The sequence below is a fragment of the Narcine bancroftii genome, chromosome 4 (assembly GCF_036971445.1).
Source record: "Narcine bancroftii isolate sNarBan1 chromosome 4, sNarBan1.hap1, whole genome shotgun sequence".
In the NCBI taxonomy this organism is placed as follows: domain Eukaryota; kingdom Metazoa; phylum Chordata; class Chondrichthyes; order Torpediniformes; family Narcinidae; genus Narcine; species Narcine bancroftii.
Window position 1 is genome coordinate 311,071,570 of NC_091472.1, and position 18,229 is coordinate 311,089,798.

Consider the following 18,229-nt stretch of genomic DNA (forward strand, 5'->3'; position numbering starts at 1 on the left):
GTACAATATAAGTTTTTGCATCAATGTATTTCATGTCACAGAAACTAAATAAATTAAAATCAGACCTATTAGCTGTGGCAAGGAGATAGGAACATTTCTACATTCAACTTGGTCATGTTCTAAAGTGGGACCTTTTTGGGTAGATTTAGGAAATTTCTTAGAGCAGGTGACAGGAATTCAATTTCCACAAAACCCAGCATTATTTTTATTGGGGAATATTATAGGAATAAGACCTAAACTGAAACGATCCAAACATCAAACAGAATTTGTTAAAATTGTATTGGCAGTGGCCGGAAAATGTAGAGCAGTTACTTTGAAGTCTGATTCACATCTAGGTATGGCCCAATGGAATGCATAGCTGGGTTCCCCTTGAGAAGATTACCTAAGTTTGGTGCCTATATTTACAAATCTTAGGTGTAAATCTTCAGTTGTGTTCTTCCTAGCCCTTGTGGCCTGTGTTGATCCTCTCCAAAGAAAAATTAAATTGAATATGAATTTGTGATCTGTACGGCACTTTTTAGCAATCCACCTGCTTTTTCTTTCTTTTCTATTTCTTTATATTTTTTCTTACTTTTTCTATATCTACATTTTTTTCTTTTGGGGTCTTTCTTGGGTGGGTTGGGGGATTGGGTTATAACTATCATGGAGTAAATACTGGATTTACTTTTATATTTGTTCTCTTTAACTTTGTACTTGAGTGCATTGTATGGTCAAAACATTTTTTTAAATATTACATTTTTTTATTGTCAATGAACAAGCCACAAAACTCTCATTCTGTTTGTCTTGTCTGATCAAAAAGCACTGCTAAATGTAAGGAACACTAAAACCTTCCAGTCTACCAAGCTCGAGGATGAGTTCATGAAGGGACTGTGCGAATATGACTTGAAGAAGGCAAGTCCCTAATGCCAAGTTTAAGACCACGACAGAAACCCAGGGAAGAGGTCATTGGAAATGGTGAGCAGAAGTGCGCATTCCAGTATTTATGTAAGGCTCAAAATTAATCCACCTGGCCCTGACTACTTTACTGCAAACGTTCGATATCTGGAAAATAAACTGCATCTGAGGTAGAGTGAAATGAAGCACCACTGCACTCCAGTAATTACAGAAACATGGATCCAGGACTCTACTCCAAATTTGTCCATCCAGCTGGAAGGCTGCTGTGGTCACGTACTTACCTTTGTTGGGAGCGGTGCCGGCCGCCACTGATGTAAGCGATGTGATGCGAGGGTGTGTTAAGTGCCATCATACAGGTGATGAATCTCAGATTCAGGAGGAGGAGAGTAAGTGGAGTCATCTTTATTTATTATTCATACCATGCTCACACAGTAAAGACAAGAGCATTTCTCCAGGACCAGGGAGCATATTTGCGCGAACCTATTTGCGCGAACCTACTTGTGCGTATATATGTGCCAAGATACCTAGGTACTTTATGCATATATGTTCTGGAAATTCAGGAGTTTGAAGGTCTGGGAGGAAAAAAAACTATTGCCCAATCTGGACGTATGGGCCCTAGTGCTGCAGTACCTCCACGAGCTGGCAGGAGAACAGTTTACTTAAATGGTGTGTGGAGCTCTTCATAATGTTTATTGTCTTTCTTCTGCATCGAGTGTTGTAAACGTCCGTCTTTCTTCTTTGGCTTGGCTTCGCGGACGAAGATTTATGGAGGGGTATGGCCACGTCTGCTGCAGGCTCGTTGGTGACAGACAAGTCCGACGCTGGACAGGCAGGCACGGTTGCAAGGGAAAATTGGTGGGTTGGGGTTGGGTTTTTCCTCCTTTGTCTTTTGTCAGTGAGGTGGGCTCTGCGGTCTTCTTCAAAGGAGGTTGCTGCCCGCCGAACTGTGAGGCGCCAAGATGCGCGGTTGGAGGCGATGTAGATGTCCGTCACGGTAGGAAGAAAGCCACCAATGATCTTTTCCGCTGACTTCACTATCCTCTACAGGGTCTTGCAGTCCAAGGAGGTATAGCTATCAAACCAGGTGGTGATGCAGTTGAACAAGATGCTCTCAATACATCCTCTGTAGAATGTAGAGAGAATGAGGTGGGGGAGGGGGAAGTGGGAGTTGAACTTCCATCAGCCTTTGCAGGAAGTAGAGGCGCTGCTAGGTTTTCTTGGCCACGGAGCTGGTGTTAAGGGACTAGGTGAGATTCTCTGCCAAGTGCACTCCGAGGAACTGGATCCTCTTGACGACCTGAAGTTGACCACCATCTCTGGTTGTTTACCTTCAGATACAAGTTGGTAGATCTGCACTAGACAGTTGGTGACTATTCTTCATTATCCGTGTCAGGATCTCCTGTGTGGCAGTGTGTCGATGAGAAGGACAGAAGTTTAGCTGGGTGATGTGTGGGAGTTGAAGAATGCAATGCTGTGCAGTGAATGATAAAAGGAAAGTCTCCTTCATAGTATGCTGAAAGAAATGAGCGAGTGTATTCTTTATTTGTAAGCTGTGGTAAATTAGTGCCATTACAAGTGGTGACCCCATGAGGTCACAGTACCTTCTCATTGATAGTGGATAGAGATCTGTTTCTGGCGCTGCTGATCTTATTTTTAGGACAGAGTTATGCAACGTGGGTATTTTTCCAGATGAATCGAAATTGCGAGAGATTTGAGAATTTCCTATACTCATTACGTTTGGCCAATTGCAATATTTTTTAGGCATGATGAGTTTTTATTGCCGATTCCTGCCAAAGGCTGCAGCATCTCAATGACCCCTTACTGAGCTATTAAAAGAATCCGATAAGTATGTGTCCAAAAGATCACTGACTTTGGAGATGTTGCCGTGCATGCTTTCAGCGATGTGAGGACGACGCTTGCGAATACCATGATGCTTGTACATCAAAAGCCTTGCTTCTTTTTTGAGAATTTTTAATCAACATGCAGTCAATGAAGAATAATTAAAAAGAAAAAGATCAGTATCAATAATATTAACAAAATAATACAATATCGATCCACAGGTCAATAGTAAAGAAAGTGAGTAAAAAAGAGTGAACATATGATTCAATTATGATAAAGAAAAAAAAATTACAATAACACTACAGAAATACAAATCCTGTTGAACCAAAGGGAGAGAAAGATAATAGAGAAAGATGAACAAAATAAGAACAACCCTCTCACCCAAGAAACAAAGAAGAAAAAGAAAGAAGAAAAAAAGATTGGCTTCATCTAGGACAAACCCCACTCCCATCAAGGGACAAATAACCTGACTTATCAGCACCAAGGGGGATAGAGACAAGAGGGGGGGAATTGCTAAAGATTTACCCCGATATATCTTGGGTATGAATTCCGTATTCTTGAAAATACATCCTACCTGTTTCTGAGGCTATAGGTCATCTCCAGCGGAACACAATTATTCATTTTTATCTTCCAGCGGGCTAAACTTAGTTGGGAATCAGATTTCCAAGTAACTGCTATTCATTTCCTGGCCACTTGCTAAAGCGAGCTTAACAAATTTTAATATTTTGACAGCCTCATTTTAAGTTTTGCATCTTCTAAATTCCCCAATAAAAATAATTCAGGTGCTTAAGGGAAGTGGTTCCAGTAATTTATTCCAGGAGATTACCCAAATCTTCCCAGAAAGGCCTCATTGGTCACATCAAAAACATTGGTCTGATATTTCAGATTTCAATTTATGTAGCTTTTGTGGAGTTAAGTACAGCTGATGTAAGAAGTTATATTGCACTTGCTGATCCCTTACATTAATCGTGTTAATCATCCTGTCATGACATGTCGGACCAGCAAAATGGATCAATATACCAAAATCTGATTTCCCACCTTTTCTCGATTTATCAGGTAAGGAATAAATTTTTTGAGCTCCCTTTTCTAACCAGAGTCTCTATTTCACTGCTCTCTCTTACCACAGATGCAGCTGTCAGTGTTATAACAATGAGTCCCTGGGCAATTGGAACTTCTGGTGTTTTTTTTCCCCATCAAACTGTCACCGGCTCAGGCAAAGTATAGTATGTTGATGGAGAACTCTTGGCCATTTATCTCGCAGTGAAACAGTTCCGCTTTTTGTTGGAAGCTTGTCCTTTCACCACTTATACAGACCATTAGCCTCTTGCGTGTACTGCGAGTTCAAGCACACATCTCTACTTGCCCAGAGAGATTTGGCACTTGGTCTTCATCCTACATTTTTCATTGACCAAACAGCACACATGAGGAAAAGTGAATGCCGCAGCTGACAGCCGGTCTCGGCGTGACATTGACCGCCAAGGCTCATGCACAGCTCACCAATTTCCGATCTCTTCTGGTATCGCTGGATCAACTCTGGTTTCCATCTTCAAGATGTGACCCTAGATCAGTGGTTCTCGACCTTTTTCCACTCGCGTACTACTTTTAAGTAAAGTATTCCCTGTGCCATAGGTGCTCTATGATTAGTAAGGGATGACTTAAGGAAATGGGCCAGTGACAATTTTTCTCAAGCAAAATATTTCAGTAACAATTGGGTCTCGAGCAGTGATTCTCAACCTTCCCTTCCCACTTACATCCCACCTTAAGCAATCCTGTACTAATCTCAGAGCACTTATGGCATAGGGTTTACATGAAGTGATATGTGAGTGGAAAGTAAAATGTTGAGATGCACTGCTCTAAAGTCTCCAGGCGCACGAAATCCAAGCTGGGGGATTTTGTTCTGGATTCCCATTTCCATCACGTGCACCTTGACTCGGTAGGCCAGCTTCTGCCAACTTGGGGATATACTTATCTGTTTACATCTGAAGACTATGCTGCCACGCCACTCGAAGACTTTTGTGATCGATAGGAATGGAAAAGCAAATGCTGTTTCCTTTGACAGGTTGAAATTGACATATATTTATGGTCTATACTCTGCATTGGAGCCAGAGCCAGAGGACCCTTGCCAGTTGGACCGTGCATCATCTGTCTTGCAGTTTCATATGAGGTCAGGCTGAACTGTCAAGCCTCTGGATCATTACGTAGCAAACAGTTACAATCAGTAGCTTCCTTGCATGGCTGAGTGTCGGGGGGCTGTCATGGTCGCATACTTACCTTTGTCGGGAGCAGAGACGGGCACCGCTGATGATGAAAGCGATACATGCACTGGGGTAATAATGCACACACATGGATGTGTTAAGGGTCAGTATATGGGTGATAGATCTCAAATGCAGGAGGAGGGTGAGTGTGTCAGGATTATCTGTGTGGTGGTGAGCCAATAAAAAGGTCAGGAGTTTAGCTGGGTGGTGTTTTGGGGTTCAAAAGTACAATATTGTGACGAGTGAATTATAAAAAGAAAGTCAACTTCATGGTGTCCTGAAAGAAATGAATATGTGTGTTTGTTTTTTTTGTAAGCTGTGGTAAAGGCCTTGTCTCCTTTTGAGCCGACAGAAATTCTAATGCCTCTGTTAAGACCTGAAGAAGGGGGTTTATGCATCTATCAACAAAGACGGGAGTATGAATGTCTTTATAGGATAGGCCTGCTTCTCACCAGAGTTCAAGCTCTTAAAGGTGAAGAGCAGGTCCTTCTACTTGCCCAGGGAATTCACAGCCACTCGTTACAGCAGGCCTGTGATCCTCCTGAAAATGCTGGGCCAGCATTTTCAGAGCTATACAGGGCCATCTGTGAAGCCCAGGCAACTTACCCTGGTGGCTGATGACATCAATCACATTGACCTAAAACAGTTGGAAATTCCAACATGTCAACTTTGAACACAAGAAATAAGACCTGTCAAGCCTGCTCTGTGATTCAATAAAATTGTGGCTGATCAGATGATAGGTTCATTTCCACCTACCTGCCTTTCCCCCATATCCCTTAATTCCCTTACTCTTTTTTTTAAATCCACCCAACCTTGTCTTAAACCTTGCCCTGATCGCCAACCTGATGGAACTCCCAACACCTCTGCTGCTGACCTGATGGAGCTCCCAATGCCATGGCCACCAGCCTGAAATTTATCACCTCGCTGAGCACCTTTGCTCTGTCTGCACCTGTAGTAGTCCTCCCAGTAGCCAACCATTTCAGTTCTGTATCATGCTCCCATGTTTTTCCATGGCCTTGTGTACTGTCCCACCAAGACCATCCATAAATTGGAGGAATAACACCTGATTTTTCATTTGGACACTCTCCAGCCAGATGGCATTGGCATTAATGTCAACTTTTCTGGTTTTTGCTAACCTGCTCTCCTCTTCCCTTCCCCTTTCCAGTTCTTCTCCCTACACCTAACTGTCCCTCCTTCATCTTTCGCCTCCTCTCTTTTCCCCATCCCGCTTCCTTTCCCCACAGCTCTCCAACCCCTTCCCTCTCCTTTCAGAGAGATTTCTGCTCTCCTTATCACTTCAGCTTATTGTCTCGTGCCCTCTCCCCCATATTTACCCATGATCTCCTACCTTTGGGCCTTTGCTCCACCACCCCCCCCCCCCCCCCCCCACCTTGCCCAACCTCCTGCTGTTCAGGTGCCTGACTGATTTTTGCTCATAAGCTTGTTGAAGGACTCGGGCCTGAAATATTGGTTATGTACCTTTATCTTTGCTTCATAAAGATTTGCTGAGTATCTCTAGCATTTTTGTATAAACCATGCATAGCCATGGCTGAACTGAGAAGGATCCTACCCAGGGTGAACCTGTGCAAAGCAGTGGGACCAGACAACGTACCTTGTTAGATGCTGAAAGACTGTGCAGCATCATCTCACTCCAGCAGCACCATCCATTGGCACTGATCATCATGAAGTCTGACTGGTGATCATCAAACTGTCCCTTTCACCGACATTGGACCGGACAAACTAGTCCACGGATGCTGCTTTCATTTTGATCTTCCACTGATCCACCTAGAGAACCAAGTTTCAGGTGCCAAGCATGATCATACCTCAGAGGCTGGTCCTTACTTGGACTTGACACCCTCTCAGCAACTGGATTCTAGACTTCTTCCTTTAGGCTGTGAGACTGATGAGCAGTATCTTGTTGCTGAGTATATCATCTCAAAATAGGGGTGTAGTAGTGAGTGCAATACTGTTAAAGCACCAGAGATTAGGAATGGGGTTCAAATCCCACGCGGTCAGTAAGGAATTTGTATTTTCTCCGTGTCTGGATGTGTTTTCTCTGATTCTGATAGCTGGTACCCTTTCAGCCAGTTTTGAGCCAGTCTCCAGCAGTTCGCAGCCTGATGCGAGTCCCTTGACCGCAGTATCCAGCACAGGAATTATGAAGGGCAGATCTCATCTGCCCATTCACATTATGTGGGAGGGGAAACAATTGTAGAACCTTATCACTTACTATCTCGCTCAAGCAATTTATTTCAATGTCTCCAGATCTTTACAGTAATTTTACATGAGCTCAAAAGTCAAACTTAATCACCCACCTGCCTTGCAATTTATAAACATGCCTCTCTGTTCACCTTGGCTTCCTCCTTCTCTTGATATTTAGTCTTTTGTACCTGACATTCAGCTTTAACTTGTCAATTTATTTTGTTGCTCGGTGTTTAATTATCAAATTGTTTTTGAGAAGTTTCAAGCTTTTTTTTACTGTAATATATATTGCTGGAAGTTTATTGAAACCATCCTCGAAAGGCAGGAAAAAAAAACTGCAATGCTGTGCAACTAATAGCCTCTCTACCTTTCTGTTATATTTCTGCTCCCTCACATATCTAGCTCAACAATATAAAGTGTTCATTGTTCAAGATTATCCTGAAGTGCAGTGATCGCGTGGGTGTTTCTTCACACTACAAGCAATCTTGATCATGTCAGACCATCTCCATACATTCTCATAACCAACAGCCTGTGAGTTTGCTACTAAGATTGACACCATCTGGTCAGTTGTCTCTGCTACTTCCATTACTTCCCAATACTTCCAAACTGACAGCCCTAACTTTGTGCCTGCATTTCTTGGATCTATCCCATTTTGCTGAATGAGGAAGCATTGTGATCAATGTAATCCATCCCTTTGTTTTGGCTCCAGCTTTTGACATGGATATTTGAATCATCTCCCTATAATACCTACACACCATTCTCCAGTGCAACGGGACCCCACTTACCTGCTTATGTTCTTTGCTTATCCAGGTTCAGGTATATTTTTGACAGAGGTCAGTAGAATATTGAATAATAAAGGAATAGTGATGTATGTGTGGGGCTTGGACATATTAGTGAATGGTGGTCCAGTCACAAGGAATCTCCTCCTATGTCTTCTGTTCCTGTGTTCACATTCTACATCTCATTTATAGAACTGATGGCAGAGGTTGGTGCCATGGATCAGATGAGTACATCAGACAGTTCATCAGACTCTAAAGGCTCTTCGTCGTCTTCCTCGAGCAGTGAAAGCTCCAGTGACTCTGAAGATGATGCACTCAAGCCAGCTCAGCCTCTACCTCCCACTGTGCCTTCCTCTCATGTTTCAATGCCATTAATATCAACATCGCTACCTCAGGAATGTGTTAACAAGCCGGAAGAAACTCTGAATACACTACGTCAGTAACTTTCTTTTCTTCTTAATTAACTGAATAATATTTTTAAAATATCAGATGTGACCCATATCAGATAGCGTGGCTAATTATTAGGATCTTTTGGTGAATGATATGGTTTCCCATGGTAGAGGAGTCAGGCACAAGTGGGTATAACATCAGGATTGTAGGGCACCCATTTAAAACAGATGTGGAGGAATTTCTTTAGCCAGAGAGTGGTGAACTTCTGGAGTTTTCTGTCACAGGCAGCTGTGGTGACCAGGTTATTGGGTGTATTTAAGGCAGAGATTGATAGGCATCTGAAGAGTCAGGGTATCAAAGGTTATGGGAAGAAGGCAGGGGAGTGGGGCTGAGTGGGAGAATGGATAAGCTCATGATGGAATGAATAGTCGATAGGACTCAGTGGGGAAAAATGGCCACCTTCTGCTCCTATATCTTATGGTCTAAGATCCCAAGCCACTTTGTGTACCAGAGTTGCAGCTCCAACAATCTTGGTTTAGAATTTGATCACTTTCCCTACAACCACTTTGATTTCCCCTGGCTGCTACTGTTCCCTAAGCTGTAAGCTTGTTGGTAACTTGATTGGCTATTGTAAATTCTGATTTATTTTTTCTTTGGCTTGGCTTCGCGGAACATAAAAAAACAGGAACATAAAAAAACGGGTCATTTGACCCGTCGAGCCTGCTCCACCATACAGCAGGATTGTGGCTGATCAGGCCCTAGACGCCTCCACTTGCCTGCCTTTGCCCCATATCCCTCAATTCCCCTAATAATGCAAAAATGTTTTGTGTCTTAAGTATATTTAAGGACACAGTCTCTAATGCTTTACAGCTGGGCTTCATGGTTAGTGTAGCACCAATGACCCGGGTATGAATCTGTCTCGGACTGTAAGGAGTTTGTATGTTCTCCCCGAGACAGCATGGGTTTCCTCCAAGTGCACTGGTTTCTGTCCACATTACAAAGATATATGGGTTAATAGGTTAATTGGCCACATAAGTGTAATGGGGTGGCGTGTGCTCATGGGCTAAAAGGGGTTGTTGCTGTGCTGTGTCTCCAGAATTAAATAGCACAGGTTGATCATCTCTGATTAAACTTCTGAGGAATAGATGCTCCTTCCTTGCATACAGAAAAATGCAAGATTTTGAGGGGTCTTTCCCAGATGAACATGGGGTGTATTCTTCCTCTAATAGATGAATCTAGTATTAGAGGTAAAAAATACAATGCTGGAGAAACTCAGCAGGTGAAAAAGTAAATTTCTCTAGCAAAGATAAGATACAAAACCAATGTTTTGGGTTTGAGCCACTCATCAAGGTGTGAAAAATTTTAGGCAGGCCCCCCGAACAAAATGGTGGGGGTAGGGGATGGAGTACAGTCCCGCAGGCAGGAAGTAATAGGTGGAAAATGGAGGGAAGGCACACCAGCAAAAAGGGAAAGGGGAGTTGACTATGAATGGAGAGAGAAGGGGTGGAGAGCTGGAAGAAAAGACCGAAGGAATGGAAAGGGAGTAGGCCCACAGAAACCAGAGAAGCCTGTTAATGCTATCTGGTTGGAGAGTGTTCACATGAAAAATTAGATGTTGCTGCTCCGATGTTCGAGTGGTCTTGGTTTGACAGTCCGTGTGACCTTGAAGACATGTCTGCAGACTTTTGTGTTTTACTCCTAGAACTTGGGGGTGATATTTTTTTAAAAAAGGGTGGTTATCTATTTAAGGCTGAGAGAAGGTGAAAGTTCCTCTGAGGTTCATGAGTCTTTGGAACTCTTCCTCAAAGGATGATGGAAGGAGAGTCCTTGAGACTTGATTAGGGAGAGATAAATAGGTTTTAAAAAATGCAGAATCAAGAATAGGAATAAATGCACAATTTTAGTTACTGTGGAAGCGCAACAATGTGGTGATGATGTAATAAAGAATGGTGGACTAGGCAAGGAGAACCAAGTGGCTGAGCTCCTCCTGATTTATTTGTGTGCTCTTTGGCCTACAAGACTTATTCCAAGCCAACTTTGCACGGCAGCTCCTCCATTCTCCCTTGGTTATTTACCCTTGCTGCTAAGAGTAGAAGGAAAAGTCTTTGGCTGATTGGACTACAGGGTGTCGTACCTTTCCATTGCTGACGAGTAGAAAACTTGTTACCCCTACCACTCAGTAAGCCAAAGTCTGAATTTTGGAATCTGTCCCAAGCTCAAGATTCAGCCCACTTAAAAAGAGCAGGAGAAAATCTCTCTCCGCCCCCCCCCCCCCACCCCCCTTACTGGCCACGAATCCATTTGTGCCAAAAAGAGGGAATAGGAAAGAATGGAGATTCTTTTTTTAAAACTTTATTTATTCAGGAAAAAAAAAAATACAGATGTTAAAGTATACAATACAAATATTTTTCCCCCATATATCCCCTTTCCCCCTCCCACCCAACCTCCCCCCACTAACCTCTACTCCCTCCCAAAAAAAACAAGAGCGATAATAATACTTATTATTATTATTCGCCGCTGTAGAGAGAGCCATTCTCATCTATATCAAACTATTTTATTTCCAAACCCATACATTTCAAATACGGATCCCATTTGTTAATAAGAAAAGAATAATGTTCACATAGAAGTTATCTTTTCCAAAGGAGCACTTCCATGGAACGGATACACATTTCCTAGCAACTGCTAAAGCTAAATAAATAAATATCATTTGAAATTTATCCAATTTAAAGCCCAACAGCAATGTAGTAATATATCCCACTAAAAATAATAGTGGATCAAGTGTTAGTTTAAATTTAAATAAACCTTCCAAAAACTCCATAATCCTTTGCCAAAAAGGATTCACATTTTCACAAAGCCAAACTGAATGTAAAAAAAGTGCCAATCTCTTTCCCACATTGGAAACATGTAGCTGAAGAACTAAAGCCATATCTTTTTAACTTCTCAGGAGTAAAAAAAATTATAATGAACCAAATGTCACATCAATTAATTTGGTCATGCTATCCTCACACATTGTTGTCCACTCTTCCTGAGATATTGTAGTATCTAAATCAGTTTCCCATTTATTTTTCATTTTATATAAATCGGGTTTGGTCATCTTCTGCTGCAACAGATCATACATTTCTGAAATAAAACCTTTTTGCCCCCTTCCATCAGCAAAAGTTCAAAGTTAGAACATTTAGGTAAACTCAATTCACGGCCTAAATTCTCCACTAACCAAGTACATTCTTGAGAATATGCACGTTAAATACTTTGTTTGATCCCAAACATTTCCCTCAATCTATAAAATGACAATAACAATCTCCCTTCAAAACAATTACCCACCAATCTAATATCCTTCTGTTCCCACTGCTTTAAATAAGCATTATTTACCGAAAAAGGAAGCAATTTATTCTTGTACAATGGAGTTTTGACTGAAACTTTACCTTTGGTCCCAATAGTTCGGTCCCTAATATACCATCCATCAATCAAATGTTTCAGCACAGGTAAATTATAATTTTGTAAAAGACTTGGATTTCATTTATAAATAAATTGATCTATATTTTGTTCATTCAATCTTGGCCCAAATAGGAAAAGAAGTCATATCAAACATCCTATTAATAAATTTCAACTGGGCTGCCTCATAATAATTCTGAAAATGTGGCAATTGAAGCTCCCCCAAAGCATATTTCCATATTAATTTTTGCAACGATACACTAGACAATTTACCCGTCCATAAAAATAAACGTTGTAGCAACTGTGTAGCAGGCCGAGTGGGCGCTCAGCGTGGTAATGCGAACCGCCACTGTCAGTGCAGTGCATGGATTTACCTAAGGGCTGGCATGCTAGCGGTACTGAGTGCCGAGGGACGGCACGTTGATCAGCTGGGTCCCATGCTGAAAGGCACGGGACATTAACAAGTCTCAATTTAAACCTGCTGGTCCCTTGTTCCTTAACAAGGTCCAACCTTGTCTCGTGGAGCCCAGGACAGGCAGGGAATAAAAGCCGCTTGTAACGCTTCAATAAATCAGTCTTGAGTTGACTACTCTGGCATGCGTTTGTATTTCTTTAGTAGCTCTACTGGAGTAGCCGCTACAACGTATTGATTTATTCATTTCATTAAAAAAGTCCTTGGAAGCTTATAAGAAATAGGTTGAGAAAGATGCTGTATACATGGTAAAATATTCATCTTAATACAATTGACAACGTCACAATAGAGTTAATGGTAAATCTCTCCATTTGAGTAAATCAGTTTTACTTTTATTTAATAAAGGAATATAATTCAACTTGTATAAGTGGCAATAATCAATATCAATAACTATTCCTAGATATTTAATTATATTAGACCACCAAAATTGTGTCAATTGTTTACAATCAGAATAATCTCCAGTTGCTGCTGGTAATATTTCACTTTTGTCACAATTTATTTTATAACCCGAAATATTCCCATACTGCTCCAGCCACTTTTGTAAATAACCCAAATCTTTCCAAAATGAGTTAAGTATACTAGAACATCATCTGCAAATAAATTTAATTTTATACTCATCTTAACCTACTTTAATACCTTTAATATTAACATCTTGTCTAATCAATTGTGCCAGTGGTTCTATTACCAACACAAATAGGGCTGGTGACAAAGGGCATCCTTGTCCACTTGATCTGGTTAAATTAAAAGATGATGATATTTGTCCATTTGTCACCACCCTAGCTGATGAATCCCTATGTCAAGCCTGGTCCCAATTTAAATTTCTCCAGTACTTTAAATTTTAAAAAAAAATTCAATTCCACTCTATCAAATGCTTTCTCTGCATCTAAAGCTACTATCATTAGTTGGTTGAGTTGCTTTCTAGATGCATTAATTAAAGAAATTAACTTAACAATATTATCAACAGAGTATCTATTCTTAATAAAACCAGCTTGATCTGCATGAACCAACTGTGGCAAAAATTTAGCCAAACTATTGGCTAAAACCTTAGCTACTATTTTATAATCAACATTCAATAATGAAATCAGTCTATATGAACCGACTTTGAGTGGGTCTCTTTTTTTTTGGAATAACAATAATTAATGCTTTAGAAAAAGATTTCAGAAAACAACCCATGTCAATAGGTTGCTTCCCCCCATCCATAAATACAGGAAGTGATAGATCATAAAATTCTTTATAAAATTTGGAAGTAAATCCATCTTCCCCTGGTGGTTTTCCACCTGGCATAGCCAATAAAGCTTCTTTAGCCTTAAATTCTTTTCCAATGATGGCAAGTCCAAACCTGACAAAACAAATGTCAATACAATCATTATCCTGTACCACCCCAGAAGTATTTAACTCTTGATAAAATAAACAAAATTCTTCATTAATCTCCTGGGGTTTATAAGTAACAACCGAACCTTTTCTAATAGCATTTATCGTCCTAGAAACTTGTTTCATCTTAAGTTGGCATGCTAAAACTTTATGGGAACATTCCCCTAACTCTTAATAACGTTATTACAACCATATTACAATTACAGCACGGAAACAGGCGAATTTGGCCCTTCTAGTCCGCATTGATCCAAGTACCCTCCTCTGATCCCACCTACCAGCATCCTGCCCATATCCCTCCATCCCCCTCCCATCCATATACTCATCCAACTCTTTCTTAAATGACAAAATTGACCCTGCCTCCACCACCTTTCCTGGAAGCCCATTCCACACAGTAACCTCTCTGAGTAAAGAAATTCCCCCTCATGTTACTCCTAAACCTTTGCCCACCAACTCTCGACTTGATTAGACCTTTGCAGCAACTTTTCAAATTTATATATTTGTAAAGTATTATAACAAAATTTTAACTTAGTCAATCGAGCATTCTTCCGTCGGTTTTCGATGCACATCCTGTTCTAAAACCTCTACTTTCTCCAAATTTTAACTATCAGCCGAGTATTGTTTTTTTTTGAAATTTTAGATGAGTAACTAATAATCTGCCCTCTCAGATATGCTTTTAAAGCATCCCATAAGACAAACTTACTTCAAACAAAATTTAATTTGTAAGAAAGATATGATTTCTAATGTATTCAATAAATTCAGGTTTCTTTAACAACATTGTATTAAATCTCCAGCAATCCCTTACTAACCACAGAGCACCTATGGCATAGGGAATACTTGAAGTGATATGTGAGTGGAAAGAAAAAGTTTGAAAACCACTATTTTAATCGTACCATATTGACTCATTATGTGCATGGTTTCATAACTCCAAAGAAAATGGGCCAATAACAATTCTTCTCAAGCAAAATATTTCAGTAACAATTGGGTCTAGAGCAGTGATTCTCAACCTTCCTTTCCCACTCACATCCCAGCTTAAGCAATCCCTTACTAATCACAGAGCACCAATGCCCTAGGGATTACTTAAAGTGGGATGTGAGTGGAAAGATAAAGATTGAAAATCACTGGTCTAAAGGGCTACTTAAAAATGGGTAACGGGCCACAGCTGGCCCGTGGGCCATGGATTAGCTACTCCCAACCTAGGTGGATGAGAGAAGCAAGAAAGGGATTAAAGGGAACAGCGTCATTGGAATTGGATTTGTTCTTCATGGCATGGGGCTGCAGGATACCCAAGTAAATGTGATAAGTCTTCCTTCATAAGCATAATTGAATTGATTCAAGAAATACTGGGGAGAGATTTAACTAGAAGGGTTGGAGAAAATGGTGAGAATAACTAGCAAACTGATGGGTAAAATAGGTAAAGAGAGATGGGTGGAGGGGTGCTCGGGCTGAGGTGAGACGCTGCTGAAGGTTGAGCAGAGGAGATTGTGAAGCAACTTTTAAAGTTGTTGTGTAGGAGAAAGTGATAGTGGATTTGGTGTGAGACCTGGTTATGTTCCAAACATCTTGAGTACTGAGGCTGGTGGAATGGCACTCTTTGTTCATTGTGAGGGTTGTAATTGAGAAAACTGGTGTCTGATTGCAATGATTTGTTGTGAAAAATGCAGAGGGAGTTAATGGAGGTTTGTGATTTTTTTTTTTTAAAAATTCTGGACTATTTTGTAATTTGTAGGTGGTGAGAGAATAAAGTTCAAAATAAGGTGAAAGAAATTGATTTTTTTTATCTTGAATTTTCAGGAAGTGATTTGCAACTCAGTGACTCTGGAAGTGACAGCGATTGAATAAAAGACTCTATGTACAAACCTGGTGGCAGAACTTGGCAATGTCACAAATATTTTGCAGCAGTTTATCTGCAGTGCAAATCGAGAGCACGCCTTAAAAATAAAACAGGGCTGTTTGTATCTATGTAGATATGTGCATCCAGGTTCAGAGAAATATTTTAATAAATAATTTGCTGCAAGGGGGTACCTTCTGCTCTACCTCTAAGACTGTATAATTGGTAGCATGGAAAAATATTCCCCTCACTAAAAATGAACAAAACTCCTGACATCCTATCTCTCATTCCGAGTCCTTTATTTAACTTGGCACCAAGGAGGGAGAGTGCTGGTCACTATTGATACCTTAACTCTAAATTACAGACCAGATCAGTGCATTCTATGGTTCTATTTTTTTTCTTGAATCAGTTTAAAATGTGCCACGTGGTACAGTCCTGGGCAAATCTTAAATTATCCTCTGCGCGCTGAGACTTGGCAGTCGTTGCAGATTCTTCCTTTTATTCTTGCAGTTCGTACACAGTTCTAATCAACAATGGTTAATGGTTTTGTGCTCACAGTGGAATCTAGTCACGTAGAACTCGACCCGAAACCTTTGCATGTTGCCCTTGTAGCAGTTGCTCCTTTAACCCAGCAAGCAATGAGGCTGATACAAAAGAAATGGTCAAGTATCATTCTCATCATTCCAAGCAGTGGAGAAATACTGTCAATTTTTCCTCCATTCCTGGTTAGGGTGCGATGCCTTTAAATGTAGATGTTTACTGTCAGTCCTGTGTTCTGTTCTATGCCTTCAAAGAAAAAATAATGATCATTTTGGGTGTGTTTCTGCAATCATATGATGAAAGATGAACATTTTTCTGTAATTAGGCCATTTTACGGATTCAAAGTTTAAAAAAAAAAGGATTGTAATTTTTAAATGGAAATCCACTTTTTAAAATCTGTAAATGAGTAAGCCCGATTTCACTCTTGAGAAATTTATTTTGCAGCGATTTAGGTCTCGCCATGATCCCAGTGGGGCCACCAAAAGTTTAGGGGCATGTTTACACCAGATGTGATGAATGTATATGAAAAGTATATTTTGTGAAATATTTAATAAAATGCTCTGACTTTCTCTCCATAACTTCACAGAATTGACATTCTTTTATTTTGCCCAGTCCAGTGAGACTGTGTTCAGGGGAAAATGAGCCTAAATACCAGGTATCTCTGGTTTTAGAGGAAGAGGGCAGCACAGTTACAGCGGCAGCGACTGGGACTCTAATCCTGTGCTATCTGTGAGGAGTTTGTGCATTCACCCCGTGTTGGTGTGGGTTTCCTCCCACCGTTCAAAACCTATACAGGGGTTTGTATGGAGATGTGAGGTTGGAACAGAGAGGAGTCAGTGCCAAATTTCTGATCGTTTTGGATGAGGAGGATTCCTAGAGGAGGTATCCTACTGGAAAGTAACCCTTGTGTCTTATCTCTGAAAAATGGAAACACTGCTTTGGCGCCTGTTAAGCTTCAGGCCTACTTTATTCCTTTTTTTCTCTTATTCCCATCCTGTGATTTGCAGGATAGGAGATGGAAAGTGAAAACTATTTCATCCTTTTGCCGCTATTCTACACCTTCATCATTGCGCCTGGATTTACACCAATAACAGTCCACAGCCTTCAATATAAACCTATTCTTTTCAAAAGCAGGAACCTGTTACACAGGCTAAACACTTCTAGGTCACCTCCAGTCCTTCCCTGTTGCCATTGAATTGCTGTGCAAAAGAAACATGCTAATTGTCTTTCACAGCTGGTGGAAGATTGTCTCAAGACCAGACTTTTATATTAAATTTTGAGATTGTGCCTGTGAGAAATTAGATCTCTTTACATATGACTAAGTTGCCTTTTTCTTGCAATTTCCGAATTCACCAAATATTTTCACATGCATAACAGATGGATATTTAAAATTTAGGCATACAGCACAGTAACAGGCTCTTTCAACTCATGAACTCATGCTGCCCAATTACACCCGATTGACCTGCAACTCCCAGGACATTTAAACTGGAAGCATTCGGAGGAACCCACCTAGACACAGGGAGAATGTACATTTAAACTGGAAGCATTCGGAGGAACCCACCTAGACACAGGGAGAATGTACATTTAAACTGGAAGCATTCGGAGGAACCCACCTAGACACAGGGAGAATGTACAAACTCCTTACAAACAGAGTGGGATTTGAACACCTGTCCCGATAGCTGGAGCTGTTACAGTGTTGTGCTAACTATACAATTAATTGAATGATGTGGCTAGTAAGCCCATTAAATTGATATTATGTGCCTGCTGTATTTAAATCCTGGTACCAGTCTCTTCAACCACACTGGTTGTACACAAGAAAGGCTGCAGCAATTCAGTAAAGCATTGCAACCTTCTGAAAGGTGACTGGACATAGCAGAGCATTGAGCACCGTCATGCTGAGGACTGGCGCCCCTCAGGGCTGTGTGTTCAATCTGTTCCTTTTTACGCTACTGACCCACAACTATGTCGCCAGGTCCAACTTCCAACAGTGTCATCAAGTTGCAGATGACGCGACAGTATTTGACCTCATCAGCATCAATGATGAGTCAAACTACAGAGAAGAGGTGGAAAATCTCATGAGGTGGAGAGTTACAACCTGAGTCACAATGTGGAGATGATCATGGACTTCAGGAATGATCACCATCAACAACTCTGTAGTAGAGAGAGTGGAGAGCACCAAGTTCCTTGGGGGTTCACTTAACTAGTGACGTATCATAGACACTCAACA

The 18,229-nt window shown here is 40.8% G+C and overlaps 1 protein-coding gene across 1 annotated transcript in view; it reads left to right on the plus strand.

Annotated features, from left to right (window-relative positions):
- The window catches only part of eaf2 (ELL associated factor 2), a 62,917-nt gene extending 46,337 nt beyond the window's left edge, over window positions 1-16,580 (plus strand). The window contains exons 5-6 of the mRNA XM_069935912.1: window positions 8,162-8,404; window positions 15,426-16,580. Of these exons, the coding sequence (XP_069792013.1) occupies window positions 8,162-8,404; window positions 15,426-15,469 (287 nt within the window). The 3' untranslated portion in view covers window positions 15,470-16,580. The remainder of the gene's footprint in view (window positions 1-8,161; window positions 8,405-15,425) is intronic.
- Window positions 16,581-18,229: the final 1,649 nt, after the last annotated feature.